The sequence below is a fragment of the Antedon bifida genome, chromosome 4, assembly GCF_963402885.1.
Source record: "Antedon bifida chromosome 4, ecAntBifi1.1, whole genome shotgun sequence".
Lineage (NCBI taxonomy): Eukaryota > Metazoa > Echinodermata > Crinoidea > Comatulida > Antedonidae > Antedon > Antedon bifida.
The window spans coordinates 30,268,798-30,280,844 of NC_136229.1; the positions used below are offsets into that span (position 1 = coordinate 30,268,798).

Sequence of the window (12,047 nt, forward strand, 5' to 3'; positions counted from 1 at the left end):
TGAGCCCTTAGCGTTTTCATAATTATAAGTATTAATCAAAGCATGGCGTGACAATTTAGTTTCTCATTTTAATGTTTTTTAGTGTTGTTTTGCGTTTGTAGGCCTATATTATAATCAAGTCGTAATTACTATAATTGCCTTGATATGAATATGTCATGGATCAAACATCAAACACGTCTACTTATTGTTCTAAAGAAAACATTCTATATTCAATGTATCTGTAGCTCCCATCTGCCAATGTCGACCTGACGCCGATAGAGTTGGAGTTTATTTGTGTTGGGTACAGGAGTCATAGGTGGCGCACTCGAAGTTTATCGGCAAATAGTAAATATCACAACACAACTACGTGTATTCTTTTATTTGATTGGTTAATTACGCATCATCGTTCATGATTTTGCAATAATGAACCTATTAGCTTTTTGTATAAATGTTGATTAACGCGTCCGAAGTTAGAGAGTCAGATTGTTGAATGGCATCTTGTATTGGAACAAAATAATTTAATTAAAAATGATTTCATGAGGTGAAAGATAAAAATATAACCTTTCATCTTTCACCTCATAAAATCATTTGTACCATTTTGAAAAAAAAAGACAAACTTATTCGAATACTTCTATTCTAGTCTGAATTCACTATTTTGTCCAACGCGCTCTACGCTCGAAGATAGTAGATCTACACTTGATCTACGATGCAATTTCATCCAATCACTAGGAGGTAAATGTTTGAGCTATAATAATATAATATTGTTATACATTACATGTTTTAGAAATTCCTGTCCTACGCCATAACACAATAATTAGAAGAAAAAAAAAACAATATACAAACTAACTTATGCAGTACAATAGTTTTAACAATTGCTATTTAACTAAATTATTATTATTCATTATTATTAAAATAATTTACACTCGTGTATGTTTCTACAACATGGAATAGGCCTATCAAAAGTTGTTTTATATACTAAGTTGATCCAATACACAGAACCTTAGCGTTGTATTTGTTTTTGATATAATTATTCGCCTAAACGAGGGCGGACATTTTCAGCATAACTTTCTCATTTAAGTTTTATTTTCAAATTTGCAAATTATGATTATTATCAATAAAGTTTGTTATTAATTAATAAATATTATAACGTGTTTTGAAATTGAAATAACATTTTCATTAAGGTAAGAACTAAATGAATTCCTAATGATTTTCTACTTTACAGATACTTATTATTAAAATAGTACACTCGTACATTATTAAAATGCCTATCAAAAGTTGTAAAATGTTATTATGTTTCTTTATATTATACATAGAATATTAAAGTTGATTCAATATAATACACAGAACCTTTGTTATAGTTATTCGCCTAAATGAGGGCGGAAATTGTTATCAAAACACAGCACATCTTTCTCATTTAAGTTTGTTTTTCTATTTTGCAAATTATAATCGTGATCAAAAAAGGAAATAAAATAATTTGAATGGCACAAGTCATATTTTTGAAGATAAAACAATTATTTGTTTTTTAAGTTAAATTACAGAAACAACGTTATATTAATTGTGATTGAGCATTGGAGTTAATTTTACCTTCTATGCAATTAGACATACTGTGTTGACATTACTATTATGAACGTTGATGAATTTAAGTAATTCTGATAATAATTTGCCCTAACGAAGGGACGGAAATAATTTAAAAGCATAACTTTATTAAAAATTGTTTTCTTGGAGTAACACTCCTACATGCCAATGGTGTATTACGCAGATTTACAACAATAAATATTTAAAGTTATAACAGATAGATTGCGTAGCATTTTGTATTAACTTTCTATGGAGATGTAAGTGGCGAATGAATCATATTATTACAAGATGCACTTCTGAAATGTTTGAAGATTTGTAATGGTTTCATCACAGGAGTAGAGTGGATGATTGTTAAAATGATATTACGATTCACTGTTTGCGACAATAACAGTGTAGAATCCAGTCTTTTATATAGGGGCCCAGGCCTAAAATGGCAGAAATAAGTGGTGAACTTAAACGCTGGCTACTGAGAACACTATCATTCCTAATCCTATGATACTTTTACTGTTACTTTTTCTTTTTATATTTTTTATCTTGTCGACAAGTGCAATAGACTGCTTGGGTTAACTGTAAACACTTTGACATGCAAACCAAAATCCATTTTTATTTTTTTCTATTATCCACCCCATTCTTAAACTGATTTTATTAATACAATACATTGACATTCATTAATTGCATTCGAGTTAACAACATAACAAAACACTGTCGTTCCAACACCTCGCGGTAGGAGATAACTAACAAACCACTACCGTTTAAAATGGCGAAATAAATGAAGGAATAATATAGGTCGCCCTCTATAAATGTAATAATTTTTTTTTTTTATAGCTTAAGCGTCGTTTCGATTGCTTGCTTTATTGTAGTAAAAGTTGAATTCTAGACAATTAAAACAATAATAAACTAATACACAATGTGACTCTGTAAAAGCATAGAGATATCAATATCTTATATGGTAAAATCTAGGATTTTTCTTTATAATAGTATGTGATATGGCGAGTCAAATGGCCGAGCGATTAAGGCAGGGGTGCCGTTTACCGTATCCCAAGAGCCAACAATATCGATTCGCTCCTACATCTGGTGGTTGAAAAGTCTTCTCGTATAAGGACTATAAACCATAGGTCCAGTGTACAAAATAACCCGTGTGCACTTTAAAGAACCCAGTTTATTATTCGAGACGAGTAGGGGGTTACCCCGTTGAATTGATTCACAAAATAGTCCCGGTATCAGGGGGATTATAACCTATCTGATCTGATAGGACAGCGATTAATTTACAATTGGTAATTCATTTAATTATTTATTCGGTCTATTTTCAGTATATATACGTAAAAATATGAAATAAGGGAATATCGATGTTTCGGAACAAAATATTATTATTTTTTTAAAAAGAGCAAATTATGTGACAAGGAAAATAATGCCCAGAAAACAATTTGAACACTATTTTGCTTTGATTGAGTCATTTTGTATTTGTAAGTTCAATTTGAATTATTCTACCATTTAAAGACCAACAAAACAACTGAACAGCGTTGTTGCAAGTTAATGAAATAATGCTTGTTTTCGTTAGTAGAAAGATAAAATCAAAACAAAAAGAAAACCCGTTAATAAGAAGGCCATATACATGGCTGCAGTCGCGTGCTCAAGTTAGTGTTTACCGACCGACCAACCGACCAACATAGTGAGCTGTAGAGACTGAAAATGCGTGACGCAAGCTATGTCGGCTTTATCAATGAGCACATAAGTATCATATGTGATCACTTAGAAATCGTGATATGAGTAATAGCCTACTGATACAATTATTTGTACAAAAGTACAAATCCAAATTTGATTGTTTAACTATTGTACTGTGTCAAACAATTGAAACTGTCATTCAGCAAAAAAAAAAAAAAAGCGAACTTGTTTACCAATCTTGTTTTTGTAGTTGTATTGTAAACGTCTTTTAATCAAAATGTAATAATTGCTATAATGCTACTTTGACCATTCATTGTTTAAATAGTTTATGCCTATATTCATTGTTAGAATCTATCGAAACGTCATTCTTTTTAAAGAGTTGTTTTTCTTTTAGTTATTTATAGTAAACGCGTTCTAACTCGTAATTTACAAATTACTGACAAATACATTTATCTTGGATTTTCCACAAAGTATTTGAATAGATTATTATTATTTTCCCAGGTACCGAAAAAAAGATAATGTGCTATAAAATCTGCTTTTGTTAGCAAAATCTATTGTTTCCGCAAATAATTCAAATAGAGACCATCGCAATGTTTTTGTTCATATCATATTCTTTGTGCACAGGTACTTATACGGGAATTTGCAGTTGATTCTTCTTATTCTTCAACAAATCACTACATAATATATTTTTAAAAAACTTCCGTTTAAATACGTATGTAAAACTATTATTAACTTCACCGTATTGATATCGATAATCCATGTATTTAAAGACGTTGCTAGGATATTTTTACAAAACAGAGAAAACTATAGGTATTGTTGATAACAGTAAGTAAAGCTACAATGTTAAATAATCTTATTGCACTTTATTATGAGGTACCAGTTTAAAGTAATTCATTGAACGTTATAATTGGAAACTGTATTACGCAATTTTTCATTAGGTGCAAAATAACACAAGTACCAACTTGTATACAAACAAATGTTTATATTTTCAAAATGTACTTATCAATGTGATCACTTAAAAACCATGCTATAAGTAATAGCCTACTAATATAGTTAAACGTAGCAAGTAAGTACTTGTCAACTGGTTTAACCAAAAAGTTAACATTGATTTATTTAATAATATAGTTATTTGTACAAAAGTACGGTACAAACAAACTAAAACTTGATTGTTTAACTAATGGTATAAAAGATTGAAACCGTCACAAAACAAATCAAAGCGAAATTTATGAACTGTTGATCTTGTTTTTGTAAGAATTTATATTGTAAACGTTTTTTCATTAGAATGTAATAATTGGTTTATCGTTCCTTAAACTTTGACCCTTGATTTGTTTACATATCATATATAGATTGTTATATAATTATAATTGAGTTTAAGAATGACCAAATGCTGGAGTCGAAACGTCATTCTTTTTAAAGAATTGATTTTCTTTTAGTTATTTATAGTAAACGCGTTCTAACTCGTAATTTACAAATTACTGACAAATACATTTATCTTGGATTTTCCACAAAGTATTTGAATAGATTATTATTATTTTCCCAGGTACCGAAAAAAAGATAATGTGCTATACAATCTGCTTTTGTTAGCAAAATCTATTGATTCCGCAAATAATTCAATTAGAGACCATCGCAATGTTTTTGTTCATATCATATTCTTTGTGCACAGGTACTTATACGGGAATTTGCAGTTGATTCTTCTTATTCTTCAACAAATCACTACATAATATATTTTTAAAAAACTTCCGTTTAAATACGTATGTAAAACTATTATTAACTTCACCGTATTGATATCGATAATCCATGTATTTAAAGACGTTGCTAGGATATTTTTACAAAACAGAGAAAACTATAGGTATTGTTGATAACAGTAAGTAAAGCTACAATGTTAAATAATCTTATTGCACTTTATTATGAGGTACCGGTTGAAAGTGATTCATTGAACGTTATAATTGGAAACTGTATTACGCAATTTTTCATCAGGTGCAACAGTTACGTGTGCAAAATAACACAAGTACCAACTTGTAGGCCTATACAAACAAATGTTTATATTTTCAAAATTTACTTATCATATGTGATCACTTAAAAACCATGCTATCAGTAATAGCCTACTGATACAGTTATTTGTATAAAAGTTCAAATCCAAATGTGATTTTTTTAACTAAAGGTATAAAAAAACTGAAACCGTCACAACTGTTGATCTTGTTTTTGTAAGAAATTATATTGTAAACGTCTTTTAATTAAAATGTAATAATTGGTATATCGTTACTTTAAACTTTGACCCTTGATTTGTTTACATATCATATGGATTGTTATATAATCTATAATTGAGCTTAAGAATGACCAAATGCTGGAGTCGAAACGTCATTGTTTTTTTTAAAGAGTTGTTTTTCTTTTAGTTATTTATAGTAAACGCGTTCTAACTCGTAATTTACAAATCACTGACAAATAAAGTTTTTTTGGAATTTACACAAAGTATTTGAATAGATTATTATTATCATTATCCTAGTACCCAGATACCGAAGCAAGACAATGTGCTAAAACCTGTTTTGTTAGCAAAACTATTAATTCCACAGAGAATTCAATAGAGACCATTATCCATATCAGATTCTATAGTACACCGGTACTTGTACGGGAAATTTCCTTTTTTAAATAACGAAAGTTGATTCTTCATATTCTTCGTAATAACATTTTTTAAACTTCCGTTTAAAAATGTATGTAACACTATTATTAACTTCGTCGAGAAGGTTATTATGTCTTTATAATACTATTCTATGATATTTTTACAGAAACCGAAAGAGAAATATTGTTAATAACAATAAGTAAGGCTACAAGTTGAATAATCTTATCGCAGTGTATTTTGAGGTACCAGTTTAAGGTGATTCATTAAACGCTATAATTGGAAACTGTATTACGTAATTACCAACTTGTATACAAAATGTTTATATTTTCAAAATTTACTTGGATTTTATCAATTGTTATTTGTATTAATGGTACAGTATTTTTGATTTATTATAAAAAAATTAGGTTTAGTTTGAGTTTCATCTCATTTGCCAGAACATTATATAACTTTCATTTTGGACAATAACGCCAGGGTAAAACAACTTTAACACGCACGGGCTTAACATTTAACTAGTGTAGGTCTATTACAGCTACAGAGAAAAAAACCCGGTAAATCGTAAACAGCTATTCTTTCATTAACCATAATTATGTAGTGGGCCAATATTATATATACACCGTCGAATTACAAAAAGTTTTTTTTACAAAAGTTTTGTAATATAAAACCCTTATTTCTATTAAAATTTATAATTCATTGTTTATTGTACACAGGGAATGAAGACTGCCTTACAACTGAGGGTGACCCATGTGATACTAACCTTGTGCTTACAGACTGGCGTCGTAGCATTCGATTTGGTACCGAGATGGGAATTTTAATATCTGATGATTTTATAATAGATGGCTGGTACAAGCTGAGAAATGAGGGTGATAGGATAGATATAAGAATGCCAACCTCATCACCAGGACTGTTAAAATGTGGAACTGTATTTCCAGTTTGGATTGATGGTTTGTTGATAATTTTTTATAACATTTACAGATCATTTATATAGTACATACATGACATGGACCTACAGATTAATTTTAATTCACGATTCCCCTCAAAAAAATAATTATAGCTTTACAAGGATATGTATGTATGAACATCAGATGAATATGAATTTCCCCGGTTTTTAATCAAATTAACGCGATTAACATAATTAACTAATTCAACTATATATAGGTACATATCCAGCACTCGGAGACGAGGTGAAAACCGTCACTGGCTGCGTACCAACATCAGGGGCATGTGAATATTCGATAGATCTTTGCATAAAAGCATGTTCAACTGAGGACGATGATACATATTTTGTTCATTATCTTATTGACACTCCGGGGACGTCAATGGGCTACTGTACAGGTAATCATGCATTTATGCTAAGAAATGATTTGTTACCCCTCCTTTTCCAGTTGAGGATAACAGGATATTCAACTTCATATACAACAATCCGGAAATGAATTCAAATAAGATGTCCTAACGTTTAAGTTGTTAATTCAAAACAATACATAGGCCTATATAAATTGACGTAGCGGCAAAATTCGGTAAATAGCGCTTAACTTCAAGAATCTTTATTGCATAGCAAGTTGGTACATACTTTCGATACTGATTTTAAACACATAACGTAACTGTTAGATAATTGTTTATAACGATCATTTTGGTTAAACGATTTGCCCTAAAAAGGGTTTTCTCTGAACGCTAAGATTTATAAAATGGTATATGATTTTGGGTGGATTAGGTTCTGTAATGCATTGTGTAAATATTTATGTATGTGCCTTTTAAATGTTTGTTGTTTGTTTTGCTTTGCCTTTGTTGCAGTCATTTACGTCGAAGATTTATCGAGAACAGCGAAGAGAGTAATACAAAAATAAATAAATTACATTCGAACTATTTAAAAAATTGGAGTTTATTCCTTTTTTTTCAGATTCTCTTTTACCTTGTGATGGTAATACGACCTCATCGACTGGTTTTCCACCATGTTATGGTAAGCAACATCTTTTTGATTTCAAACGGTTTGAAATATACTTGATTTCAACGTCATCGTGTCTAGTTAGTTTGTCATTATTAACAACAATAATCATGATTGCTATTTAACAACCTAGATACGAGAAAGTAAATAATTGTATTGTGTCTGTTTATGCGGATATGGCATCGGTAGCTAATACAATTTAATTGAATGAATAAATTAAAAATGTATAATTAACTATCAATTCCAAATAAATGATTTTCCTTTTGACTTTTTATAATTTGAATGACAATCCTTGTAATGTAAATTCATTTTTATATCACGTTGTCATTTTATACATTCTTATATTATTTCATGTTATTTAATTCTTGATTCTTTACTAAACAAAATAAATAACTAGATACTATGTTCAATAGAACATAAATCCTGTCATATGCGTGATGTGACCTTTGACCCTACTATTTCAACACTCCATGAACCATACTATTCATCAATAGATTCGGTTTTGATTTTTCCTTGACCTTTGACATTGCATGATCATGGGGGTGCCCTTCTTGTAAGCATATTCAATCTCACCCTATCCTCAGGATTGTTTTCGCCAAGTTTCAGCTCGATTAGAGCAATTAGAAAAACAAGACTAGGCCTATCTTAGCTTAACTAGGCCTAAAGTATTTTATTTTCTAGTAACAACTGAAGTGAACCATTTGACATCCACCGGATTTACAGATCTGTCTGCAACAGATGTTAAAACTAAAGACAATGCTGGGAGCATTTCATTCAAATCAGGTTCAACAAAAACATATAGTGACAGTACACAAGCCATAGGTAAGGATGTTTTTACTGTTAAGTTGTCAAAGATTGACTCAACTTCGTCTGTGTCTAAAAAAAGAAAGTACGACTGGAAAGACTAAGTACCAAATAACGAGCAAACATCTATGGAATATCAGAAAGTTAAGTGAAAGTGAACCGACGCCATCTGATTCGAATAGTGGCATAAAGTATTTTATTTTCTAGTAACAATAACTGAAGAGAATCATTTGACATCCACCGGATTTACAGATCTGTTTGCATCAGATATTAAAACTAAAGACAATGCTGGGAGCACTTCATTCAAATCAGGTTCAACAAAAACATATAGTGAATCACCTTTAACCCCTGACAGTACACCAGCCATAGGTAAGATATTGTCGAGGTCAGCGTAGGCCTACCGGTGGTAACATTAAATATTCGATAATTAGCAAAAACGGCAAAACAACAAAGTGAATGAAAAGAATAACAAATTAAACAGAAACAAACAACAACAGTAATACTACTACTACTAATAATAATATTTTATTTTCTAGTAACAACACCTGAAGTGAACCCTTTGACATCCACCGGAATTACAGATCTGTCTACAACAGATATTACAACTAAAGACAATGCTGGGAGCATTTCATTTATATCTGATTCAACAAAAACATATAGTGACAGTACACAAGCCATAGGTAAGGAGGTTTTCACAGTTAACGTAGCCCTAGCAGTAGTAAAATTTAAGCAATCGATAATAAGCATAAATGTTAAAGGAAAAACAAAAAAAGTGAATAAAAAGAATAACAAATTAAACAGAAACAGACAACAACAATAATAATTAAATTCTGTGTAGTACAAAACTTAAAATGTGGACGAAACAGGTAAACAAACAAAAAATTAAAACAATTATAATGTATTGTTATTTAGTATTAGTATATTTACATTGTAGAATACATTTCATCTGAAGTTATGAAAACATCGATTGAACAAGAAAAAGAGATCATTGGAACTTCTATTCAGATAGAAATCACAAGTATGTCTCTTTATTCAAAAGAAAGCCTTCCTATTGGGGATGATGATCCTCAATCAAACACTGTGTTCATAGTTATTGGAGTTTGCTTGTTGGCAGTACTGATAATTGCTTTATTTGTCTTAGGACTATACATATGGTATGTATTTAAACTGAATCACAATTGCAAAGAATATTATCTAAAGTTCTATCTACACTATCTATTTATGTGACAAAAAATGTGATATGCCCATGGATATGATGATGTCATATAACTATATTTGGGCATATAACTACAATATTTGTGCACATCACACTTTTTTCAAACTAGTTTGATAGTGTAGACAGAGCTTAATAGAGTGTATTTGACGAAAAGTTGGTGAAATATTGACAAGATATTTTGCTTTTTATATTCATAAGGCGCCGTCGATCAGACAAAAACAAGGAGGAAAATACCGCTCCTTTTCCGTTGTATTCTACTCCTACCAATCCATATATCATCTGATGCTTATGAATCGAAAGACCTTTCAAGAAGTAAGCAAGGATCTCACGAAATGCGATATTGTGTAATACAAAAGAAAACATATATTTATTTATCAAACAATTAAAACAAAGGAACACGAAGTATTAGAAATAGTAATATTTGACTTAATTGAAAGCTGTGTAGATTATCCATAAATATGTATTAAAAGGTAATGTGCATTTATATTTAGTACGGTACCAGACAGTTGTTGCAAGTATAATCCAAATCATTAAATCTATTCTGGTGTTTATTTATACTCAATATATTAATCTTGTTTGTACTTTTCTAGTCATTTAAAATATACTGTATATAATTGATATAATTTGATTTTTTAGTGATTTGTTAATGGAGTCAAGAATGAATTGAACATAAAAAACTACACATTTCATTTTTTATTTTCTCTGGTGAATTTAAGTACCAGAGAAACAAACATAATATATTTGTTCTAGGCTCGCCCCAATATTTAATTATCTTTACTAGACTAAAATGAGTTATTACTGCAAGTCTTTGTCAGATTGTTTTCATAAGGCTAGTATTTTCTTTTTCCTTATTATTCATGGGTCTTACAAATACGAGTAATGCACTATTGATGCTGCATGTGTTCAATGAAGTACTTAATCAATTGAAAAGGATATCAGGGCCGTAACCAGGTTTGACGGCGGGGTGGATCGTTAAGTTCTTTAGTGGAACCCAGGGGCGGATCCAGGATATTGAAATAGGGGTGGCGTAGCTTTGCGAGCGAAGCGAGCAAACATTGGCTGGGGGCCAGGGGGCCGCCAAGGGCCCCCGGTCGGGGTTTAGTAAGTTTAAAAGATCACTTTAGAATTACTTTAGAATAACTAGTATTGTATGTTTGTATTGCATGTTAAATTTAACCAATCACAATTTAGAATGATGTTTAAATGGCAATAATTATTATCGTATAATTGACACAAAAAACTATTAAAAAATATTGAGAAATTTAAAAAAATGTAATAATTGTCCTTCAGCCCAACCCACACTTTTGATTTGGCTTTTATATAACATTGTTATATTATTATTATTATATCAAAAACCCCCAAAATTTTTTATAATAATATAATTTTATATAGGTGACACAGGTCATTCAACTTTGTAACCAGTTTAGAAAATATTAAAAAAATAATTATACAACACGACAAACCTTAAAGCAATACATTTTTTTTATTCTGTTACTAATTTGTATTTAAAAAAAATTTTTATCTAAATTTTAATGTTGAAAAGACCGATTGGCTAAGCTTTGGTGTACTCTCTACAATACGTAGGTTGATTGTGCACATGATGTCAAACTGAACCTAAATAATTGACATAATCACTGAATAATACTAACCACACTAACTAAACCCTAACGTTAACTCGCTAATAATTTTGTTCACTCAAAGAAATCGTGTGGCCGAATTGAAGATATCGAGTATTTATAAGTCCTATGAGAACCTCCTTCATGTAATACATTTCTTTTTTAGTAAATTACCATATTTTAGACCTTTTGAGTTATGTGATTTTTCGTTATACAGTAAGGCAGTAGACACATACATTTGGTCATTTTCTGCGTGACGTGACGATACAGAAGCACATGTTGTAAATTGTTATTGATCACAGCATCGCGGAATACAGGTAATTCAAATACTTTTAATTTGCATATGTCACCTTCACGATTATGTAGGCCTAATAAGTCATAAACCAAAAGCTAATCTAAAATCTAAATTTAAACATAATTATTATCATAAGAATGAATAACTGTTCTATTTTACACAGGTGTACTGTATACCTTAATCTTGGCTATGGAAACAATATTTGTACGAATATGCATAACTCTGACGCTAGCATCTGCCTCTTGTGCGTTGGATCCTAATGGGTTTGTCTTCTTTTTATGTGTATTAGTTACTATATCTAGTATAACACAGGGTTCCCGTATGTTGGCCTCTGGGCTTTTTCC

At 30.4% G+C, this 12,047-nt stretch overlaps 1 protein-coding gene across 3 annotated transcripts; it reads left to right on the plus strand.

Moving 5' to 3' along the window:
- Positions 1 to 5,971: 5,971 nt before the first annotated feature.
- Positions 5,972 to 11,092, plus strand: LOC144841559 (uncharacterized). Of its 3 annotated transcripts, XM_078697960.1 has the most exons (9): positions 5,973 to 6,203; positions 6,541 to 6,774; positions 6,989 to 7,165; positions 7,728 to 7,787; positions 8,454 to 8,594; positions 8,784 to 8,945; positions 9,113 to 9,256; positions 9,511 to 9,730; positions 9,991 to 11,092. In XM_078697960.1, exons 1-9 carry the CDS (start codon positions 6,149 to 6,151, stop codon positions 10,073 to 10,075), a joined length of 1,278 nt encoding a protein of 425 aa, XP_078554086.1. In that variant the 5' UTR covers positions 5,973 to 6,148; the 3' UTR covers positions 10,076 to 11,092. The 3 variants fall into 3 exon arrangements, with proteins under 3 accessions (XP_078554087.1, XP_078554086.1, XP_078554088.1); XM_078697961.1 differs by lacking the exon at positions 9,113 to 9,256 and having other exon boundaries at positions 5,972 to 6,203; XM_078697962.1 differs by lacking the exon at positions 8,784 to 8,945.
- Positions 11,093 to 12,047: the final 955 nt, after the last annotated feature.

Bases quoted from the DNA above. Each gene is read 5' to 3' on its own strand.
- LOC144841559 (XM_078697960.1), top strand. From the start codon at position 6,149: ATGTTTATATTTTCAAAATTTACTTGGATTTTATCAATTGTTATTTGT. The intron at 7,166-7,727 runs GTAATCATGCAT...CTTTTTTTTCAG, and splicing joins GTCAATGGGCTACTGTACAG to ATTCTCTTTTACCTTGTGAT. The intron at 7,788-8,453 runs GTAAGCAACATC...TTTATTTTCTAG, and splicing joins TGGTTTTCCACCATGTTATG to TAACAACTGAAGTGAACCAT.